The 25133-nt window shown below is 33.1% G+C and overlaps 1 protein-coding gene across 3 annotated transcripts in view; it reads left to right on the top strand.

Annotated features, from left to right (window-relative positions):
* The first annotated feature begins 5481 nt into the window (after positions 1-5481).
* LOC123542087 (uncharacterized) overlaps positions 5482-25133 on the top strand; it is a 166002-nt gene continuing 146350 nt past the window's right edge. For all 3 annotated transcript variants that reach the window (XR_008368554.1, XR_008368555.1, XM_053530955.1), the window contains exons 1-10: positions 5482-5617; positions 11723-11801; positions 12017-12176; positions 12304-12467; positions 13073-13231; positions 14115-14271; positions 14670-14836; positions 19695-19851; positions 20676-20842; positions 22927-23082. Coding sequence is in view for 1 of the 3 variants with exons in the window: in XM_053530955.1 (XP_053386930.1) it covers positions 11747-11801; positions 12017-12176; positions 12304-12467; positions 13073-13231; positions 14115-14271; positions 14670-14836; positions 19695-19851; positions 20676-20842; positions 22927-23082 (1342 nt within the window). In the remaining 2 variants the exon portion in view is untranslated. The remainder of the gene's footprint in view (positions 5618-11722; positions 11802-12016; positions 12177-12303; positions 12468-13072; positions 13232-14114; positions 14272-14669; positions 14837-19694; positions 19852-20675; positions 20843-22926; positions 23083-25133) is intronic.

Here is a 25133-nt window from a genome sequence, read left to right as displayed (position 1 = left end):
GATATAGGTATTGCACAGTAATAAAGCGTTTTAAAATGTAAACAAACATAACAATAGCATAAATCTAATTCAATACACAACATTTACGCTGCGAATAGTAATTCCTCGTTGGCCGAGCGGTATTTGTATCCGTCTTATGCTTTTTCGTCGGGAGTTCGATTCCCGGACCCGTGAAAAGTATTTTGAAAACTGTATTTAATTTCTTTTTTTTTCAATAAGATTCAAAGAAAACAGCAAAAATTTGTTAATCTAGTACTAACTTGTTCTCTAACTTAAATATGTCATTGTTAACACGTTTTCATGTTTATATATGCTTCATCTTTAATATGATTTAATGTTTTGAGGCTTTCGTGAATCAATTAGAAATCAGAGAAAAACAAACTTACACAAAGTACAAAAATTAGATACAAAATAAAAAAATGACGGATGAAAGGTTCGAACCATCAAGACTATCACTACAAATGATTACATGTCTATCCACTCAACCTACTGCGCCATCAAGCCAACTATTGATCGTACTTGCAATATCTTTCCTTTTAAAGGAGATTGCTAAGTACTGATTGTTTATTTATATGATGCTAAAAATGAAAACGCCATAATACTGTGCGGTATAAAAAGAGGCAACTTGACCCCGATGGTTGACCTTTGCATTATAATACATAATGAGGCACAACCTATTATTGAAAAGGAGTGTACGTAAAACACGAGCTGCACGAGAAAAAGGAAATCTGAATTTGTGTAAATATAAATTAGTGTATTGGAAAGCTTTAATTGATCAAATGTAAGTATGAAATTAAACTTTGATACTGCAATGTATACAAACTATTTCCATATAAATATGCACAACCCTAAGAACCCTTGATTTCTATAATGAAATAATCGATATGAATAATCAGCCTTAGGTCAACCATCGAGGTCAAGTTGCGACTACTATACTTTTTATAACTGTGGCCTTTATTTACTAACACCGGATCAACCCATAACAATGAAATAGGGAAACAGGTGTACACTTCTATGAAAAATATCGTATTTCGCAAAACCAATGTAAGTAGCGGCGTGGTCTAGTGGTAAGCATGTATGATTTGTAAACTGACGGTGCTGGTTCGAAAACAGCAATAGCATGTTTTTACCTGGAGAAAGAATACAGATAAAACTATTTGTGTCATGATTTTCTCGTCGCTTATACAGAGTAATCATTTTCTCTGGATCTCGTATTAGAATAGACATCGAATATATTAACATAGAAAAATCTTGCAAGGAAAATGAAACCAATGCTGCGATCGTTAAAACATTATGAACAAGTAAAAGTAATTAAAAAACAAGGTCTCTAACATACACCATACAAACATGAAAAAGAATAGAAGTCCAACACACTATCCACTTGACTACAAATCTGTTATGGAATAACGCATCGTATTTAGAGTTAAGAATACTACAATATACAAATTTAACACCACTTATTAACTTCTTGTCATGGTCCTAATCCAATGTTGATTTTGATAACGTCTGTTCTGTATGGTACCATAGTCTGACTCAGTTACTTAAATCCAAGCTCCAAACCACACAGAATAAGTTAATGAGGTTTGTTCTGGACCTTGATGCTATGTCGCACATTGGCTCACTTTAAATCTCTCAACTGGTTACCAGTCAACAAACGTGTAGACCAGATTATCCTGTGTCATGTTTTTAAGATAAAAAATGGCTTAGCGCCGGAATACATGGGAGACAATTTTATCCCACAGGATACTGTGCATTCATATAGGACAAGGTTAAGTCACAAAGGTGCTTTTGCTGTTCCAAAGGTCAAAGGTTTTGGGTTAAAGTCCTTTTTCTTTTCCGGTATTTCCCTATGGAATAAGTTGCCTGCTAGTATAGCACAGACTGAGAAATTACCTGTTTTTAAAAATTAGTAAAGAATTATTTACTAGACAGTTCAGCATTATTACTTTAATGTGTTTTAACAACTATTTAATGTGTTTTAATAACTATTCATCTCGCTTTCGATGTATGAACACTTTAACTTAAGCTCGCATTTTACTTTTTGATATAGTTGTGCAATTTCCATCTAGACACATACTTCAATTTCCATCTAGTCACATAATTCTTTAATTGATATAGTTGTGCAATTTCCATCTAGTCACATAATTCTGTAAACTCTGTTATGCCTCTCTATGTCATGCCACCAACACAAACGACCACAATGGAAGTAAGAGTGTTCTCTTTCCTTGGTGCCGGTGTGCCTGTCATGGCTATTTATCATTTCATGTATGCATTATGTTATTTTGTTGTATTTACTATACATGTTGTTTTTAATTGTCCATGTATGTGCACTCCTTAACCGAAATAAATCTATCTATCTTATCGGATAATATACCTGTCTTACATATTTTTGGATTTAACTAAGTACCGTTAAAATAAAATTATCGCTATCCATTAATATACTAGACTACATAACTAGGGCAAGGATTTTTGCTCAGTTATGACCCTTTTGACATAGAAATTAGTTAAATTTTTCGAACCACTCCATGTTTAGTCTTAACTGTTTGATATATGGCGTTGAAACTTTGAACACTTTTATGGGTTAGGCTTTTTATACCATTCTACATTTTGTGTTAACTGTTTCACACATGCCTTTGAAACAGTGTATACCTGCCCGCCATCATGATCCTTGTCTGTGTTGACCAAATATTTACAAATCAATTCTTCAAATAGTCGAGCGTGCTGTCAGCAGACAGCTCTTGTGTTATATCAGGAGCACATAATTCCAGACATACTGGTCTGATCAAGCCCATATTCGAGTTCTTCTAAGAGCTAGTGATCGTATACATTGCCTTCAAGTTTGATCAAAATTGCAATAAAAATGTTCAAGCTAGACAATAAAAAATATCAAATATTGCAATTTTTGTTATATCAGGAACATATAAGTGTGGACTTACTGGTCTGATAATACCCAAAATCTAACTCTTGCAAAACCTTGCGGCCATATACATTGTCTATAAGTTTAATCAAAATTCCTTTAAAAAAAGCTACAGTGTAAACAATGTGAAATATTGCCATTTATTTACTATATCAGGGGTACATTATTCTGCACATACTGGTCGGATCATCCCCGTAATCGAGCTCATTCCAGATTATGTAGCCATGCAGATTGTTTTTGACTTTGGCGGAGGTTGTTATAGTAATATTCATGCTAGAGTGTAAACAAGGCCATACAATTCATGACTTCATTTCAAAAAAGTGGGTGGGGTAATATTACACAAAAGTATGTTTTATGATGAAATGTCGATATAAAGAGTTTGGAACTATTTTGTTATTTAAAATTATGTTTTGCACCAGTGTTCATATTGTGTTGGTGTGTTTTTTGAGTGAAAATATTTATACGTGTATCTTATATGCCATCCAACCCCAATATTCTAAAATGTTGGTACTTTTTATTTTGAAGCAATTTTGAGTCACAATAAATACGAAAATTATTTCAAAAATCTTAATTGTAGAACTAAAGTTATGCAATCTTTAGACTGGTACAAGTACTGTTTTCATGGGAAAAAGTGGGTGTGGTAATGATATTGCCTTGTGAAAACGATTCCCAGTATTGTTTGAAAATCATAACAATTTCATACTGATTTAATAATACATTCAAAATAATTTGTTGGAAATACATTTTTTTTTTAAACTGATATTGTAAAATGCTACAAATTATGGTCCATAACTCTGGTGAAAATCACAGAATCATAACTTTTCAACGATATTTTTATGGATTTCCAAGCTGTGGTATAGAAGTAGCACAGACATCATGGAATTTCACAAATTAAAGGTCATAACTCCGCTAAAAATCACCAAACTGGACAAGCTGATGATATATACAACTGTACTTCTCGCTAATCACACGTAATATTTGATGAATTTAAGCCCAATGGTATACATCAAGTAAAATACAACAAATCCTTGGCAAAACTCCGCAGAAAATCAATGCACTGTGGAAAGAGTTACTGCTCAAAACAACGTTTCCACTTTCCACGAACTCCACAGAGGTTCACTCTAGCTGTACGTATAAGTGTTTCTAGTCATAAGCACTACAATCAGTTCAATGTTATCTTTAAAGATATTAGCTGGTTGCTATATACTTTCATTGGTTGAGTGCTGCACGAGTGGGTAAGCAAAACGCTAAAATGACATAAATAACAAAACAGAAACCAACTGGCCCACAGTAATTTTCACGACGTAAAATCACACGATTCAAATATCTGATCATATAAGATACTTATAAAACGTCTGTCAGCTTCAACGTTATTCAAACCAGTTCTTTATAATTATATTTGTGCACAGTGCACAAATAGAGGGGTAATTTGATCAAAATTGATTTACATATAAATCAGTAAATGCAGTCAGTGCCAAAAACTGCAAATCTAATTTTCGTTAAACACACAAAAAGGTCATTCAATATTTGATTATAATTGAACTGTCATGCTAATTATGCCTTAAAAAATTGGTATTCAAGTTTTGATATTTGTGAAACATATCCATGATTTAATTATGATTTTGCTCATTTAAATAAAGCTGACATAGTCATTATAAAGCTTTGAATGTTTATGCGTTTAAATCTTAAAATGCTTGTATTTCTTTTACTACATTTAGTATTTAAGTATAACAACCAACTATTTTCTTATATAATAAAAGATAACAAAAAACTGACTACAGTGCTTATGACTAGAAACAGTTATACGTACAGTGTTGGTGTGAACCTCTGTGGAAAGTCTTGGAAAGTGGAAACGTTGTTTTGAGCAGTTACACTTTCCGCAGTAACGTCTATTTTTCCTTAGAACGACAAACTTTTGTCCGTTTGTTGATGGGTGATTAGGGCATTACCTACAGGAAACGTTGCTACGTTTTTGGATCGATTTAGAAAATAATTGCGGTGGAATAGATACTGTTTTAAAAATGTGTTGGGCGGCACAAGCGCAACTTCTCGTTTACTGACTAGGAGCATTGTGATTTCTGAAATGTTGAGTTGTCGTGTTGGTAAAGCAAAGAAACAACGCGAAAGAACGACACCTTCCGTATTTGTCGTGTTTCCATGCTGATTTGTCATTCCGCCAACCGGACAACCTGACATGGCAGAAATCAGCCACCATACTTGAAAATGAGAAAAATGTGATTTTTAGCAGCACAATTTATTATTCGCCAAATGCTAAACGTTCAGAATTAACAGACTTTTCAACTCTTATATGCATGTTTTATAAGTTTACGTTTGTGTCTCTATACTTTTCTGCATATATAAAATTTGTAAATGTATTCATTACAGGTATAAATATATCTATTTATGCTGCTAATTTAATGTCAATTATTGCATTCAAACCTTTAGTTTAGCCGATCGATATCATTGTTATGCATTGTCTTCTAACTGAATGATTTGGTATTTAACATTAGTATCTCATTGACAATGCTCCACTATGAAATGCATGTTCATTCATATATCGAACATTCGTTTAAATCAATTTTAAAATGCATAACTACTATCTATTTTCTCTTCCTGTTTCATAAGTATAAAAGCCCCGTCTAACGTTATTTATCCCAGTTTTGTGTTTCAGGACAAACTGATTTGGATAATTTGCTCAAGGTAATTGTACAATGCTTTCGTCTTAGTAAGTTAAAACAATTAATTGACATTATTAAAAGCAAAGTATTCTATAGAGAGAAGTTATATATATTTTATGCGTCTGAGATTCTACTAAAGACCCGCAACCGTGATTATAAAAAAAAAACTATACTGAGGAGAACTATGGAATTTCTTGCTCTACCAAAAACTTTGGAAAATCATAATATATTATATTATATATTATGAATTATGTCGCTGTGACGTAATGCTAAGTCAAAAGAAACTAAAATTTTCACTTTTTTTAAAAAATCTTATGCATTAAAATACTGATCAAAAAGTAAATGATCAACCAATGTACGCTGGATGTATCTAGTTGTTAGTTTACGTGATGAAAATACACAACGTGCAAATTCTGCATAGAAGCAAACGTGATTAGCACCAAGACTTAACTAAGCGCAAAAATACACAATGCTCGCATTAGCCCGTTTGCATTTTGATATATATGATATCTCAATATATCTCATACTCCTGGGCTGCAAAATACAATATGTACATCTCCCTGCACCTATTTTGATGTAAATGCCTCAGTTCCTTCATTAAAAACTCTTTGATGAAAACTGTTACAGCTGCAGATAAGTATACCCTTATACAAAGGATATGAAAATAGGTCAGCTATCATATCAACTTACTAAATTTAGAATAATTCACGAAATTTTGTATTTTGAATGTAGAACTACAGTTATATTAGAATACAAATCTTAAAAGATATAATCTACACCATATGCACATATCAATGCTGTTGCTTTCACTAACTACATTTTTTCCACAGACAATACCCCACTGAAATCCTATTTTAATACACAAATAGAAAGTATTGAGTCTATTTTTATTTTGGGCACATGAAGACTGTTGTTACTTAAGAATGTAGTTGCAAATAATACCTCAGAATTTTAGTGTACACAGTACAGTTTATATCTGTAATTTAATAAACCATGTATCAACGAAAATCTGGTCAAAGCTTATCAGCACTGCTAAAGCACATGTGATTTAATGCTTTTATTGACTGCACGCTGGCAAGGACCATCACCTCAAATACCACGTAACTGGAGCCGCCTAGCTTGCGAGTACTTTCTGCTCTCTCTGTGGGTCTAGTCGTTAAACCAATCCATTGTCACGTAAATTCAAATCAATGGTGTGACTCCTTATTTGCTGTAAAGCTTTTGATGAAAATGTATACATTACTCGAACTGGTATAATATGAACACCACCGTTCGCTCAAACTCATCGTCAGCTCCCTATGAATTTTGTTTTAACGTTCAAACTACTAATAACTCCAACTTATTTTGCCTGTCCAATCGAGTTTGACTGTGTATGAACGCAAATGTATGAAAAGGTTTAAAAGGTTTCTTTTTATTTGGGGTGTGCGTGTGTGTGTGTGGGGGGGGGGGGGGGGGGGAGTGGTGGGGGTGCGTTTATATACCTACCCAGCATTCCTGGATTCTGTACCAGTACATACCTGTTCTCCGCAAGAAATGCCAACTTTCCATTATGCATCAGAGGTGGAGGACGAATGGTTGCAGACAAAATGTCTTTTATCAAATCGTCACGGACAAGATACGGCCTGCCCGAGGATCGAACTTACGTCACCGCGATCCGTAGATCGGTGCTCTCCCTATTTAACTAAGCGGGCGGATTTCTTTTAGATATACATGTTAAACAAATTAGACAAAATATAAATTGACACCTCTGCAATATGACACCTTCATTTGTATATAAATGTTATTAAATCGATTACAATGAATAGGCTTAATATACACCGATTAATTAATGTGAATATTTATGTAAAGATCAAAGTTAAACTCTTTTAACTTGTCATATATTAATAGAAACGAAACAAAAGATGAAAAATTATATTTATTGTGTAATAAAAGATCTGATAATGATAAAGTAAAGATAAGAAAATTACATTGGAGGCTTTCGGAAAAAAAGAATTATCGTTGCGGACGGGTAGACTTTTTCGAATAGAGTTGAAACTCGGTATTTCGAACAAGTTAATCTTGTCAATAGTCCTCCGCTCCCTTAAAGTCAAAATTCGACATACGCGATTTTCGGTTTTGTTCAGTGTACGTCTATGTGTCTGACTAAACCTTTTTTCCCTACAAAAAGGCATATTATTTATGCATTTAAAATACAAAACATATCAATTATTTTAAAAACATGCATATAAAAACGGTTAAAATCATGTATATGTCTTTACATTTCAGGTAAAATGTATCTGTTTATATGTATAGGGTTACTGGAAAAAATAACTAAAAAACACGTATTAATTATTTTTTCTTCTTTGCAAATTCATTATTAATATTATAGGATCATACATTAAGAAACTAAATCTTTAATATATGAATTTGCGCGCCGTATCACACCGTCGCAGGTCAAGGTATTTCGTAGAACGATCGGACGTAAGAAGAAGGTGATACATTAAAAAAAACCTATCTCTCAAGATAAATGTAATCCGCGGAATTTCTTGCATAATTCGACAAATTTTCAATATTTTTTTAATGGGGGCTTGGTTTCTTGAAGAAAATTACTAAATATTTCAGTGACACATGGGCAATTGTCCTCGAGATACATATAAATGGCACTTCCATCCTCTTTAATGATTTTTTTCTCTTGAATTTCATCTTTAGCAACATGTTTACTTTAGTTACAAATCAGTTATGATTAGTTCCACTTCATAAAGCTCGTGTAATTGATAAGTGAAACTTGCCACAACTTCGGGATTACAGGGATAGTAAAATACAGTTTTGGGTTGAGCTGTCACTTCAAGTGGCGTGTACACTTTATTCTCATGGATATACATACAATGAATACACATTTACCACGAATCACAGTTGAGATTATTGCACACATATTTACAAAAATGCTTAAATAAGATAATAAAACTGAAACAGCTTTGCTAAAAAGTAACTGTCTTTATATTAATAAGTACCGAACAATTTAACATCACATGAATCTCAACCCAAACAATGGCACGTTTTCCTTTTAATTTCGAGGCCCTCATAACGGCCTTTTCAAGTTTTAATGGTGCTATACAACATCGAAATTTACTGAATGTAGCACGGTATTTTAGGATTAATTATCGTATTATTACAAAACACCAACCATTAATTGCATTGTGTTTGAAATCAATAGCCCTCCACCTCTGATTCATGTGGGAAAGTTTGCAGTAACTTGCGGAGAACATGTTTGTACTGGTACAGAATCCAAGAACACTGGACAGCTTAACTGCCCGCCGTTACATGACTGAAATACTGCTGTAAAACGGCGCTAAACCCAAAACAAACAAACAAACAAACAAACAAACAAAATGCATTGCATATAATGTGTAGACTGCTAATAAAATAAATTTTTTTTTTTGGTTTAATGTCACAGCGAAAAAATTATTATAGGTTTTCAACTTTGTATCAGGAAATGCACACGAGTTCTGCAGTGGAAATAAAGCTTGTAAGTAAAAGAAATGTGGTCAGTGGTGCTCTTTCCTTTTCGAAACCCTTTCTGGCCATCGGCTATTGTGTTGTCTATATGAAATCTCTAAATAAACGACAATTTGAAATACATCAGTATAATTTATACATTGCTGGTGCTAGTGAAATACCTCCATAGGACTGATATAGCCTTCTTTGTAGGTATTGATCGGTTGAATACACTACCCGTATTCAAACAAACATAGATCTATATTATCTGGTATGAAATCAATATTGTAAATATAGCGTTATTTGTTTATCATTTTGAAATAAGAGTAAGCATTTCAATTTTTCATCAATATATATTCGGCAGACAATACTGAGATTCCATAATGAAAATTCATGAACGCATTACCATACACATTAATTAAAACATTTGAGATAGTGACTGAAAAAATAACTAACTTCAAATGCATGGCTCTGGGGCTGTGGTTTTGGTGTTCTGTGCTTCCGAGAAATCTACCCTTACCTATTATCATGATAAGGTATGTGAAATGATGATTCCAGTCCAGCTTATGCATATGTTTTACTGCTTTTGACACCTTTTATTTTCAAGTGTCAGCTATACATTATTGATAATGGTATTAGTATTCAAATAGTTTTACGATATCTATTAATAAATAGCTTAAGTGCTGTAATACGTATCAGCTTGATGATAATTTAAAGACCAACATTGACGATGTGACCAAATCAAAGTACAGAATTATTCATTTTTGTTTATTTTTTATATTTTTTTTTTGGAACGTCGCACCTACACATGATATTTCATATGGCGACTTTCCAGCTTTAATGGTGGGAACATTTTTGTTTATAGTTTAATATAATCCATCACGCAGTCATTTAATGTTATGTTTTGATAATTGCTGATTTACTCTGTAGTAACGGTCAGTCGTTTCAATTATATCCAAAGCATCTTCGATGAAGGTACTAAATGGTACTTATTGATATTTTAACAAAGACGTTGTTTAACAAATTTTTATTTGAATAACATTATACATTCGTTAATATGGCGTTTTGAATATCCTATACAAATCTTAAAGCTACTTTCCATGGAATCGCAAGCAATCTTATCATTTTTCTATATTTTCTTTATGGTTTCAAACTAAGCAAATAACAATTATTTTATTTGAATTTCATATTGTTACTTTGTAATCGCTTATTTACTTCGGAGTACTGAGACCTATTTTTAGAACGTGAAATTGAAAGTAGATTATTCTTTCCGGAATTTCCAGTACATCAAAAAATACCCGGATGTAAACAATCAACATAAGCGAATCCGAGCAGTAGTTCAGAGATTTCAGTAAGATAAATTGACCGTAACATATATGTCTTGGTTTACATAGCATAAATTAGTTTTCCGTATTGTGCGGAAAAGTCTAAAGTATGATACTGACCCCGCTGAATGATGAATCATATAAGCGCATGCGCCAAGGTTAACGGTGCTATTGTCATAATTGCTATGCTTTTTTCTTCTGCTATGTCGTCGCCATCATTTATCAATGATTCACTACTGAAACCAGAATTATTTGACCAAGTACAGGTAGAATTGTTGTTTTTCTATAATGGAACTTAATTAGACTGTGGAAAGCAGCTTTAAATTGTTTAACAACTTCTGAACACAGTTTTAGTGTACAAATAAAAGTATACATGTACGCATATGTCAAACAGTATATAAAGTACCTACTGGTAAATGGTATGTGATCAAGAACGTTTTGCTTTGTATATTTATACTCGCAAATATTGACGTTTTTACCTATTTTTTTCTAAATGTGAAACAGAATGTTAGCCTGTTTGAAGGGTTGACAGATTATATTGTGAATTTAAAAGAGCTAGCTAGGATACTATCTGTGAAAGATGTGAGTTAAATAGGATTTAAAAATCAATATAGATGTCCTTGTTTGAAAAGACACCAGATCATATTATCCTTGACACTGAAGTTGATTAAGAATGTGTAGATTATGGAGTGGAATTGTCTTGTGTGAGAAGTTACTTTATATCTAAAATCAAATTCAGATAAACATGGACAATTAAACTATTGGGAAAATTATGACTTTCAAAGTTAGTTGATTGTCAACACATGGTGTTTGTTTCAGACTTTAAAAGGGGCAGTTGTAGTAAATCATAATAATACAAGATACTTTTATCTATAAGACGATCTTTAGAAATCATGGAATGCAGCCAAAGATAACAGACCAAGCTTGTCAATATCTGTTCGCGAGAGGCAATGCAATGTGCAAACAACTTTTCGGCCCCTGGCATCAGTTTTATAAGAATTGTATTATACAATAACTTTGAACTGACACTCAATGGACAAGAAGTACTAACAACACTGAACCCAAACACGGGAAGCATTTTACGGACGCTGCACTTAAATATTATTGTTGATTTAATCTTTAAGATAATCCTGAAGAAGCACAGTACGAAAGCAAGACTCGTTTTGATCGAATCGTTAATGAAAGGTAAGAAAAAGGCAACACCCCTCACTCCTCTCTATCTTAAGAGGAATGTAACATCAGATATTGGATCAGGGGTCATGTAGGTTTATCGTTACTAACGTTAACGTAGCGTCTAAAATGTACTTATTCTACGTTATTCTTTACAGGACAATGGATCGATAACGTGAAAAATGAAAACATTCTTCCAGTTTGTATGCTTATACGCGGCATTATATCTATTTTCAGGTAGATGGTCATTTTTTCATTTGTTTTAAGCATGATATAGGGAAGAAAATGATAAAAATTAGAATAACGTATGAAAATAATTGTATATTTATTGATAAAACTATTAGATCTATATGTTGAACACAAATAAGCATTTAACATAAAACAGAAAAAGCAATTAACATATTAAGGTATATTTACGATAAAAAACACTATAAAACTGTGTTGACTTACAGGATATGATACCGTGAATATCAATGGTATTAGGCTGGCAGACGGAGATGGAACCTATCAAGGACGTGTAGAAATAAGCATTGATGGAGTTTGGGGAACTGTCTGTGATAACAATTTTGACATGGCTGATGCAATCGTGATGTGCCGTATGATGAATTTTTCGTACGTATTTCAATTGGTCGATTTCTACATTAAAAAGCTGCTTTATAAATGTGTCATTTTGTCAATTTGTATTCTATTTTAGATTTAACACTAATATTGTCTTATAAATAATATAAATTTGAATCAGGGCGACATCCTTTCATACGGGATCCCATTTTGGAGAAGGTGTGGGACCGGTTTTTGCGAGGGAATTCCATTGCAGAGGATATGAGTCAACCCTGCAAGAGTGTACATTTGTTCCGAATGAATTCATATGCTCTCATGAAAGAGATGTTGGGATCACATGTACAGGTATATAAGCAGAAAAGTCGAAGTGTTTCATGCAAACATTCTTAATCTACTACATGTTATGACGACTGAATGTAAATTGTTCACTGAAATGGCCATATTGCATCAATGATTCTACTAGATTGTAGATATGAATAAAATCGAGTAGATTAAATACTTGCACTTGATTTTTATTAAATTGGAAGCATAGATGTAAAGCCCATAAAATATATATGTAAAATGCCATGTTCTAATTGTTAAGAAATCTGTACAGTTTCGCAGTACCTGACAGTAGCATGTGGTGCCATTTTTTTCTTGCGTTTATTTTTTCAAGTATGGATAAACAAACTTTTTACAATGCCGAAACCATACTGAATTATTTTTTAAAAAAAGGAACATACAGATAAGTTAGTTATAATTATTATAAATAATGTATGATGTTGTAGAATTGTGAGGAGATTTCATAGATCCAATAACAGGTCAATAAACACTATGCAGGCCTTTCCTGGAACAAAAACCATCACTTATAGACAACTTGTATAAGTTTTAAGCTAATTTGTATTCTAAAAATATATTCAAAACATCAAATAAAACGATGATAATGTCATTTATCCATTATTATCGTTCAGAATGTGGAGAGATAACGATAGCTAATGGACAAGTTGTTTCGGTTTTTGCTAATGGGACAACTGTTACAGCAAGATGTGATACAGGATATGTATCTGGCACCTATATAAGCCACTGTGATAGTAATGGAAAATGGACACCTATTACATGTTTGCCAATAGGTACTATCAAATAAATTGTTGTTAGTTTTTTTTTCAATATTTACAATAATTTTAGATGATAAATTTTGCTATGAAAGTATAACTCTTTTCCTTAACTCATTAAGGACGCAGATTGCATTTATGCGTTCATTTTAACTCTTATCGAGTACCGCATGTCGTATTTATCCGTCAAAAGATAACAGGCGTGTATGTTTTAATATCCGGCTGCTGTGGCTTTTCTGTTTGCTACTTCTATCATGGAAGATATTTCTTCGAAGTGCATGCTCTGATCTACATTTCGAGGGGTCAAACTACCGACTCGGTTCACTGGTCAGGTCAGGGTGACGGTATCAATCTGGTGAAAATGTAAGATTTACTGAGCTAAAGTTACTATACGCCGCATTTCATATAGAAATCGCATTACAAGCATGTTTTAATATCCGGTTGCTGTGGCTTTTGTGTTTGCCCCTTTCAACCATGGACAATATGTCTTTAAAGTGTCTGCTCCGATCTACATTTTGAGGGGTCACACTGCCGATTCGGTCCACTGGTCAGGCCAGGGTGACGGTATCAATCTGGAGAAAAATTAAGATTTACAGAGCTAATGTTACAATACGCTGCATTTCATATAGAAATCGCATTAACATGTCTATCATCGTCATTTGCTTATTACCTCAGAACTGTTTGAAATTTAAAACGAGATATGATTGAAATAGTTTTGTCTCTTTAAAGTTGATTTTTTCCCCAAAAACATAGTGATCATTCAAATTGTGACTCTCTGAAGTCACGCTTCCTGTGTATGGCAATAGATTGGAATAATTTGCAAAAACATAACACATTTGATAATGTTTAAAGAAACAGAAAATGCAATACATTTATTTGTCATATTATTCTTGTTATCAAGGTTATCCTCTTAACATTTCCGGAATACGGTTGGTGAATGGCATTGGCTTATTCGATGGTCGAGTGGAAATTTTAATCAACAACACCTGGGGAACTGTTTGTTCCTACTCCTTCAGAAATAATGAAGCAAGCGCTATTTGCCGTATACTTGGATACGAGTAAGTAGCTAAAATAATATAATATTCGTCTGTGACTTTTAATGTTAATGTTCCTTACTATATTAAAATTAATAAAGAAAAATAATTTAGAACGTGTGTTTTAGTCCTTCGATAAAACTGTTCCGTATTAAACAAAAATATAAAATCAAACAATATGACAAAACGTATTAGAAGTGCTTTAACGGCATGCTTCCATTCTCACTAGGGAAGATAGACAGACAGACAGACAGACATTCAAGCACTCGCACATGCATACGCACACGCACAGGCACACATTATTCTTGCATTTATATGTAACAGTGATTCTGTGTACTTAAGTGTTTAAAACTTATTCCTGCCAGGTAATCACAGTATTGTACCAGAAGATGTTAAAAAATGAAAATTGTTATATATTATAGGGGATACAGACGTTATTATACAAGTGCATATACGTATGGTGAAGGGGTCGGTCCGATTTTCGTAACTGAGCTAGATTGCCCGTATCGGGCGACTGATTTCAACAACTGCACATACAAAGTTAATAACTCATGTACTCATTATAGTGATGTTGCTGTTGCTTGTACTGGTAAGTTCCTATTTGTGTATGTTTCTGTTTTTTCTCTTTTATTTTGTTCGGATGTAGGTAATATTCAGCTTTTATGGTGTACTACATCCTTAATACATTGTATAAAACTTAATACATTATATAAAACAGAACATCTGTGTTATTGTAAAGTAGAAATATCCGTATTCGGTCAACGTTTAAAACTTCCGAACTTTAAGCCGAATAACCCAGTAACGTTCGCTGCATCTATTTCAATGGATTACTAATTTAGGTCGGAATCGGCATGGGTAAAACTGTATATGTATTTGGACATAATTGTTACTTCGGATGACTGCTCAAACTTTTACCGCTAAAAATATATTTTTCATTCAGGTAAATGCATTTAATTTCACTCTGTTTCATCTGCAAATTGTATTTCAAAGTAGTTGACGACGGAAGTCTGTACAGTGACAAGAAGCACAGGAACCACCGTCTTAACATCGTACATCTAGCTTCTCTCTTTGATTATCTATCATTTGTACATTGAACTTTTATTACCCTTTTATTCAGTATGTTTGTTTTAAATGAAATGCGCTTAAAACATATAATATATAGACTTCTGCAAGCTTTACAACACTATTCCCTCGATATATTAAAAATGTTAAGGCATACGTCCTTTGAGTTCAGTTAAACAAAAGAAAAAAAATGCAAAAAATAAACCTGTGTTTATCAAAAATTCTAACACGACCAGCTAATAATTAACATACAAGTAGAGCAAAATCTATCTCGGGTTATTCTGAAATAAACTGACCTTGAACTATGCTGCGCGCGCTCCGTGTTTAGGCTATTCCATTTATAACTGCCTGTATATTTTCCATAAAATAACGTCGTCACCCCTTACGCGGGAGCTAATTCCGAAAGCTAAATGCTGCAGCTTAACACGTTTGATAAGAATACTCCTCTGATTCTCGTGTAACGTTATTTGAAGTAAGTCGTGTTAGAATCGAAATGGTAAGTATCTACATAAGGTTTATCGTAGAATAACACTCATTTGTCGTTCTTAAGCATAGAAATATACCACGAAGGCCGAGTGGTATATTCATATACATACGAACTCAAAACTCGGGTTATTCTACGATAAACATAATTTTGATATTTTATAATTTCTTAATTGAACGCCCACATTCAACGTTTCAATAAATGTTAATATTGTATTTTTCCAATTATAAAAAACACTGAGGCAAAATTGGTTTTCAGACAACTGGAGTCCACGTATTAGTCAATGTTTGTGTTAAGCTTTTAGACAATTCGATCGTAGTATGAATTCAACTCAGTGAATATTTCTTTTTGTTGCAGTTGCAAGAGTTTGTGTAATGGAAGTCGATTAGAAAGCAACAATGTTTTTATAGTTTACGTGACCCATTTCTCGAGGTCAGCGATGCACACGTTTACGACCTCTACTTTGAGATGAAATAGATGCAAAGTTAATTTTAGTGTACACAAATGAAAAATCAATATATTATAAATTTTCAAGTATTTTATGTCCTTTAACGACAAAATCACTGCTTGGATAGTATATAAATTTCCAAAAATGTAAATTTATTTAACTGACGTGTGCATTACCTTTACTGTCAGCATACAGTTTAGTTTCAATCTTTTATCTACGAACGTTTGAAAACTGTAGAAGCTTTAAGCATTTAACCCCCTTCCAAGAAAAAGCCACGTGGAAAAGCTACTTTGAAACTATGTAACTGAGATTAGCTTTTGTTATAATTACGAGACGAAACTATTACTGATTACATTTTTGCCATGAAATGTAGAGTGTTTTAAAGAAAAGTATTCGGACAACCTGTAACCGATTTTACTTACCGATTAGGTCATGAAATTAATTCTCCTTCCTATACATGTGTTGAATGTTTTTGATTTTCATGAGGTACAGGTGTATCAAATCCGAAGCACTTAATCGAAAACGTACTTATTTGAGCAAAATTGTCACAGAATTTCAAAGTGCTGACACAAATACAATGAAATCAGGTGAGGAAATAGAAAATTAAACTAGAGTAAAACGTTTCCCGTTGTCCAACTTTTTTTGAAATCTATCTAATCCTAAATTATCAAAGCAATCGTTCTGTATATGTACTAGGAAACGTCTGACTCAGCAGATGAAAAGGTAGGGTCATTCTTGATACAGTTTCTGAACTTAATTAAAGACGTTGACATCAAAAATGTTTTCACAATAACATGGTATTGGAATTTCACAATGTCGATGACATTCCATTTATATGACATTAACAAATCTTCTATATTTTGTAAGTTTATATATTTGCCATCATATGGCAAATAAAGTGGTACATGTGTTTATTTGTATGATACCTGCCCATAATCACAGAGATTTGCAAACTTTAAAATCATTTAATGACCATATTTTGTAATTATTTTTCTTTGAAATGAGTGTTAATATATTCAACCGTTAAAAAAATAAACATAGCCAGTTTCATAATTCAATGATATGTGTTCCATAGTTACTGTAAGACTTTCAACACGAACATTACAATCCTTTGCATTTATTTAGTGTCCAACATAGTTATAAATTTTCTGAAGTATAAGGTTCCGAAATATCTTATTCAATTTTTTTTAATGCATGCAGAATAAGCCCTAAAAATGTAAAAATGTATTAACAGAACTAATTGGAAAAAGTTTTACCAGTTTCAAATATGTTATTATTTTAAATAACAAATTATTGTTTTTAACATGTACATTAACTTTATGACATATTGTTAAAAAACGATAATGACCATGAATAAGTTGATGAGAAATAATAATAATTATAATAATAATAATAATAATAAAAAAAAAAACAAAAAAAAGAAAATAGTATTAAGTAAATGTATTCTGTGTTAATTTTAGAACATTATTTGCTTTACTGACAATGCCTATTCAGTCGTCGTAATACTGCACGCAGTTCTAAAGCTCTTGTATAGTCGAGCTTGGTACAGTATATCTTACACACAGTTTAATCTACTTGTATCTCTGTAATTTTCGCTTTTGATAAATGTTTATACCGTAATATTTGTTCTGACATTTTTTGTTATATGTGTACATTGTATTTATCTTGGCCGTACATTCTGTTCAATACGTATCATGTGTAGGTGACATATAGGCCCGTGGGACCGATTGTTTTGTATTCACATCATTTTATTCACGTGTGTGTGTATGAAAACGTTGTAACACATGTCACTATGATAAACAATTACTTACAATTACTTACAGTATAAGAAATTCAACTATACCGACAAAGAAGGATACACAAATACATGAAACTTGGAATTGAATAATTTCTAGACGAGGTTATGTACAAATAAGAGTACTTTGACTTAAATTAGGGTTACACTGTCTACATTCCTTACAACATAAGCTTTCGTATGTGCCATGTTCTGCACTCCGCCTCAATAATTAGCACCGATGGAGATATTTACTGGGGTTTGAACCCAGTCTTTTTGACGACATAATATGCTGCTGAAATACTGGTATCATGCTATGGAGCTTAGCCTACCATTTCTCCATCGCACACCCCTCGCTAAAATTTGGTTCCATATAGAACAGTTAAGTCAAAGCAATCGCGCGGGAAACCATTGTTTTCGCGATGATTTTGATGACTCTGGAGGAATGACCATACCCTAGTTAGTAGCGTCCGCATTACTAAGTGTAAGCTGAAACATATCAAAATAATATCCAAATTGCTCTTTTTGTACATTTTCCTTAAGTTTGTCTTTTGCCAAAGCAAATACAGTTTTGAAGCATAATGACATATTTATATATTTCATGTCTTCTAGCAGCATACAAATTTTCGTGAAGATATCTAGAGTACTTTTGTTGTTGTCATAAGATTCAGATTTTCCAGACGGACGGACTGATGAACAAGCCATCTATTACACCTATGAACTAAAACTGAAAATTGAAAACAATAAAGATCTTAAGAATCGTAATCTTAACGTAACAGAAAATTATGAATTGTTCAATTGCTTCTAATTAACTAGTAGTCATTGCTTATTTAGTTATTTTTTTTTCTATATTTGTATAATCGTACTTTCTTTCAAAAAAATTAGGTCATTTATAAACTGTCATCGTCAGGAATATAAAATGGATTCGGACCTCACAAACAGCAGATGTCATAATGCACTCGCCCGTGTTTGTCTTTAAACATTATTATTTGTGTTAAAATATCTGTAAAATGATATTCCTGACAACATATGCTGAAACTTGACAAATAATGACAACATATGCTGAAACCACTAAATAAATGGCTTATCAGTTAAAAGTAAGCACAATTACACGATCCCTTATCTGTATTGTCGGTATTTTTGGGCTCTTTGTAGGATAACACTCGTTCAATGGTAAAGGGTAACTGTATGGTACATTTCAGAGATTTATTCCTCAAGTTTTGTTTAAAGCACAGGGAATCTGTGTTGAATAGAATATCGGTCAATCACAAAAATTATGGACTGGCGATTTATATAAGGGATCATGTTATATTTTCTATTTATAGCTGGCAAACCACGCATTAAGTGTTTTATTGGAGGACATCACCTTTTGTTGGTAATATTGCTGTCGTACGTTGAAAACGCCTAACTACTATGCTGTCATGAACATGTCGGAGATCTGTTTAGCATATACATGTATATGTTATTTTATGAGTTTGTAAAAAGTCTCCCCGTACTTGGATTCAGTGTTGTTATATTTTCTGGTCCTTTGGAATCGTGGAGTCCATTATTATTTCAATATGTCATTGTCAATTGATTTCACATCTTATTTTCTATAACATATTTCAGGGAGTACATGGTTATCATAAAACAATTCAGCGTCCTACATGATGCGATGAGATTTGTTTTGCTTATTGCAGATACCCCTCTTAATATCACAAACATACGTTTGGTAAATGGAAATGGATCATATGATGGTCGTGTTGAACTAATGGCAAACGGTGTTTGGGGAACAGTATGCTCTAGATATGTCGGCGAGGAAGAAGCTACAACATTTTGCCTCATGATGAATAGAAGGTAATACAGCTAAAATAACGCTGTGATATATAACTCCCATGTGCATGAGATACACTTTATCAAATGCAAATGTTATCAAATAATTCTCATGAATAATAATTATACCAGAAAAAACACCTCTATTTTTAAATATTTTGAGCATCCGTTATTGTCTTTAACAGATGAATGGCATTTTCTTTGTAGTTCACATAAGCTAATTTAGTGACATGCCAACAGGAGGTTAAGTTTGCTTTGACCACAACAGCAAAGGAATAACACAAGTTGAATTCTTGGGAATTTCAGACATTAACAGATATGATATCGCATTCAAAGCAACTTTCAGAAATTAAAGCTTTCTTAAAAGGAAAGTTCTTTTTAATATATTTTGTTACGTGTCTTTGTGTAAGTGTGATTAAAGTGGAAAGGTACTCTTGAATTACTTTTTTGTTAATGGAACATTTACGCACAACAATCTAATGAAGGCATATGAAGAACTAATTAGTTTTAAAGACAGAACATCTTAAAAATTTAAATGTAAGTTTTATGTGAATTATATTTAAATTGAAGATTTGTGTGAATATGCTACTTATTGTATGACAAAGGTAACATTTTTGTTGTAATATTTGGGCTTTTTGTGGTGTAATGTAGAGGTTTTCCGATACAAAGTCTCCTAAAAGTTTTAGGTAAACTTAATTTATAAGCAAAATATCTGTCACTTATTTGTTTATAATTGACTGACACATAGGATATAAACTTGATTTTGCAATAATTGTTTTAAGAGTACATCACCTACATGTACAGATGTATATTTACGCTGCATTCATATATGCTTTTCTAAATTGTAGCCTTGGTATGTATTACCGATCTACTGTATTGGCAGCAGAGAGTCTTCCTGTATTGATAGGAAATATGCATTGTTCAACAGGGAAGGACCACATTAACGACTGCTCTTACTACTCCCCGGACAAACTGTATTGTCCACAGAGCAATGCATTATCTCTGCTTTGTTTACGTAAGTACTATTTCCTGACAAGCTTTAAAAAGTAGTAGTTCAATTTGATTTTACATATTAATTTTAAATTCCACTGACATTTTGACTTCATCAGAACATCTGGGAGGTAATTCATTTTCATAGTATGATTCTAATACAAAGTTTTAAATTGTACGGTTAAGGAGCAAGAATGCCGAGATAGTAATACAGAAGAATGTCTGTCGTTAAACGTTCTTCAGGTGCTATATAGAATATCACACAAAACAAAATAATATTAATTTGCATGGATGTTGATACAAATGTTTTTCATGCAACAACTTAGATCTATGACGCAGATATAGTAAAAGCTAACAAGATACTACACGAAATATTAAGTACATATAAAGTAATCTCTGGACGAAGGAAATATAGATTTGATAATGTCGCGCGCTTTAGTCTTGTCGTAAAGTAAACGCAGAAGTGATAAAATAAATTTGACACCTTGTATGAAGAAGCCTGCATATCCTGAAAATGAAATCAAATCTTAATTCGATTTACAGGCGTTTCTCACTTAAGCCGTATTAGCTGAGAATATTTCTTAGTAATAAACGACTATTTGACTTAGCATAAACATAATCTTACTCTAACTATGACAAATATGCATATTGATCGAATGTTATGTTAATGTATATAATTTCAAAGCTGATTTGACGCGGTTTACAAAAATATTAAGTTGTAGATAAATGCAACAATCTCAACAACTCTTAAATTCAAGTTTTATTGTTAATTCACGAAACAGTTGTTTAGTTCTTTAAATAGTTGCAGAGCAATAAAAGTAAATGCCAAAACGACTTGATGCAGTTGTAAACAACTGTAAATCTGTTGTAATGGCATATGGTAAGGCTAGGTCATTTTGACACAATTAAATTGCTGTCCTCGCCATAAATGATATTGATGCTAGGCAACAGGTGTCATAAATTTAGTATTTTAAGGACACGTCACGGCTGAGATAGTTTAGCATTATTACAATACACAGTCTGTATTGAAACTGTGTTTCCAATACATGTGCTCATTAGATAAATCCTTAATAACTATGTGAAAATAAGGGATGTGTTTTGTATGATTGCAACACTGTGAGTTGCTCTAATTACTGGCAAATGACTGAAACAATAGGAATTCGTACGAGAGATGGATAGACAAAACGATAGTGAGGTAACAATATATTCTTTTATTGTTTTAATATATGAGTTGTAAGCTACAATAAAGAATACTCATTTTGTGAAAATCAAACTGGAAGTTAGAAATAACAGAAAAAAATTAATTAGGTCATGAGTCATCATATACCTGTCATTTGTCATTAGTTTTCACGAGCTGTCAAAATTATTTTTATCTCTCTATTCTACAAATGCATTGTTTTTGAAAGTATCTTGGACGGATATTGTAGTGTGTAATTTACTTTAGATTCCACATTAATATTGGTGCTTGAAATTGCTTTGTTGAGCTCACCGACGTCACATATGAATTCTATTGTTTTAGTTTATTGTCTATTATAAAGGTATCAAATCTCAATATTAAGATATAAGAATTGTTCCTTTCTGGTAGACAAAGGAAACTATTTGGTTGAATCATAATATAACGGTTTTGTGAAAGAACTGAATATTCTTTGGTTTTTTGTTATTCACCGGAAATTCAAAAAGTGACATCACCTTAAAATCTCCTAGCATGGACTGTTTATGTCGATAATTAATATCGTTATATATGCAGAGGAAAGCCTGACGCTCAATGCATAGAGGAATTGGCTTGAATATGTGCTATAATTTATAGTACAGTACATTTTTGATACCTTTATAAATAATAGATTGTCGTTAAGACAAAAATATATTACAAACGCATTTTCAATTTGAATTGTTTTGGCTTTGGCTCAGTCAACACATAAGGCAAGTAAACAATGGATCTATATGTAAGTTATGTATGTTCCACGTTTAGTCGAAATATCGAACTGGTTTTATCAATCGGTAACAATTTAACCAATCCACAATTCAACCAGACTTTGACTTCTGAACCCTATAAATGAACTAACCTGATAAATAACTCACCTGTCAGTAAAATAAAAGAATCTATTTTAGCATGCAGCCTAGATTTTATGCATGGCTCTATCACTGCTTTTGATGGCACGAATATTACAATCACTTGTGACGATGGATATGAACCAGAGAAAACGTATGTTCAGTGTTTGGAAAACGGACATGTTATCTATGATAAAGTATGCACATCAATATTTAGTAAGTAAATAAGTTCACTCTGTCCGTTTTTTGTTAGCTCACCTGTCACAAAGTGACAAGGTGAGCTTTTGTGATCGCGCGGTGTCCGTCGTCCGTCGTCCGTCCGTGCGTCAGTGCGTCCGTGCGTCCGTAAACTTTTGCTTGTGACCACTCTAGAGGTCACATTTTTCATGGGATCTTTATGAAAGTTGGTCAGAATGTTCATCTTGATGATATCTAGGTCAAGTTCGAAACTGGGTCACGTGCCATCAAAAACTAGGTCAGTAGGCCTAAAAATAGAAAAACCTTGTGACCTCTCTAGAGGCCATATATTTCAAAAGATCTTCATGAAAATTGGTCAGAATGTTCACCTTGATGATATCTAGGTCAAGTTCGAAACTGGGTCAAGTGGGGTCAAAAACTAGGTCAGTAGGTCTAAAAATAGAAAAACCTTGTGACCTCTCTAGAGGCCATATTTTTCATGAGATCTTCATGAATTTTGGTGAGAATGTTTATCTTGATGATATCTAGGTCAAGTTCGAAACTGGGTCACGTAGGGTCAAAAACTAGGTCATTAGGTCTAAAAATAGAAAAACCTTGTGACCTCTCTAGAGACCATATTTCTCAATGGATCTTCATGAAAATTGGTCAGAATGTTCATCTTGATGATATGTAGGTGAAGTTCGAAACTGGGTCACGTGGGGTTAAAAACTAGGTCAGTAGATCTAAAAATAGAAAAACCTTGTGACCTCTCTAGAGGCCATATTTTTCATGAGATCTTCATGAATATTGGTCAGAATGTTCAACTTGATGATATCTAGGTCAGGTTCGAAACTGGGTCATGTGGGGTCAAAAACTAGGTCAGTAGATCTAAAAATAGAAAAACCTTGTGACCTCTCTAGAGGCCATATTTCTCAATGGATTTTCATGAAAATTGGTCAGAATGTCCATCTTGATGATATCTAGGTCAAATTCGAAACTGGGTCACGTGCGGTCAAAAACTAGGTCAGTAGGTCTAAAAATAGAAAAACCTTGTGACCTCTCTAGAGGCGATATTTTTCAATGGATCTTCATGAAAATTGGTCAGAATGTTTACCTTGAAGATATCTAGGTCAAGTTCGAAACTGGGTCACGTGGGTTTAAAAACTAGGTCAGTAGATCTAAAAATAGAAAAACCTTGTGACCTCTCTAGAGGCCATATTTTTCATGAGATCTTCATGAATATTGGTCAGAATGTTCATCTTGATGATATCTAATTCAAATTCGAAACTGGGTCACGTGCCATCAAAAACTAGGTCAGTAGGTCTAAAAATAGAAAAACCTTGTGACCTCTCTAGAGGCCATATTTTTCATGAGATCTTCATGAATTTTGGTGAGAATGTTTATCTTGATGATATCTAGGTCAGGTTCGAAACTGGGTCACGTAGGGTCAAAAACTAGGTCATTAGGTCTAAAAATAGAAAAACCTTGTGACCTCTCTAGAGACCATATTTCTCAATGGATCTTCATGAAAATTGGTCAGAATGTTCATCTTGATGATATCTAGGTAAAGTTCGAAACTGGGTCACGTGGGGTTAAAAACTAGGTCAGTAGATCTAAAAATAGAAAAACCTTGTGACCTCTCTAGAGGCCATATTTTTCATGAGATCTTCATGAATATTGGTCAGAATGTTCAACTTGATGATATCTAGGTCAGGTTCGAAACTGGGTCATGTGGGGTCAAAAACTAGGTCAGTAGATCTAAAAATAGAAAAACCTTGTGACCTCTCTAGAGGCCATATTTCTCAATGGATTTTCATGAAAATTGGTCAGAATGTCCATCTTGATGATATCTAGGTCAAATTCGAAACTGGGTCACGTGCGGTCAAAAACTAGGTCAGTAGGTCTAAAAATAGAAAAACCTTGTGACCTCTCTAGAGGCGATATTTTTCAATGGATCTTCATGAAAATTGGTCAGAATGTTTACCTTGAAGATATCTAGGTCAAGTTCGAAACTGGGTCATGTGCGGTCAAAAACTAGGTCAGTAGATCTAAAAATAGAAAAACCTTGTGACCTCTCTAGAGGCCATATT

This window comes from Mercenaria mercenaria, chromosome 19, assembly GCF_021730395.1.
Source record: "Mercenaria mercenaria strain notata chromosome 19, MADL_Memer_1, whole genome shotgun sequence".
NCBI classification, from domain to species: Eukaryota; Metazoa; Mollusca; class Bivalvia; order Venerida; family Veneridae; genus Mercenaria; species Mercenaria mercenaria.
The sequence above is the reverse complement of the archived record's forward strand: the minus strand, read 5'-3'. Positions and strand labels throughout refer to the sequence as shown.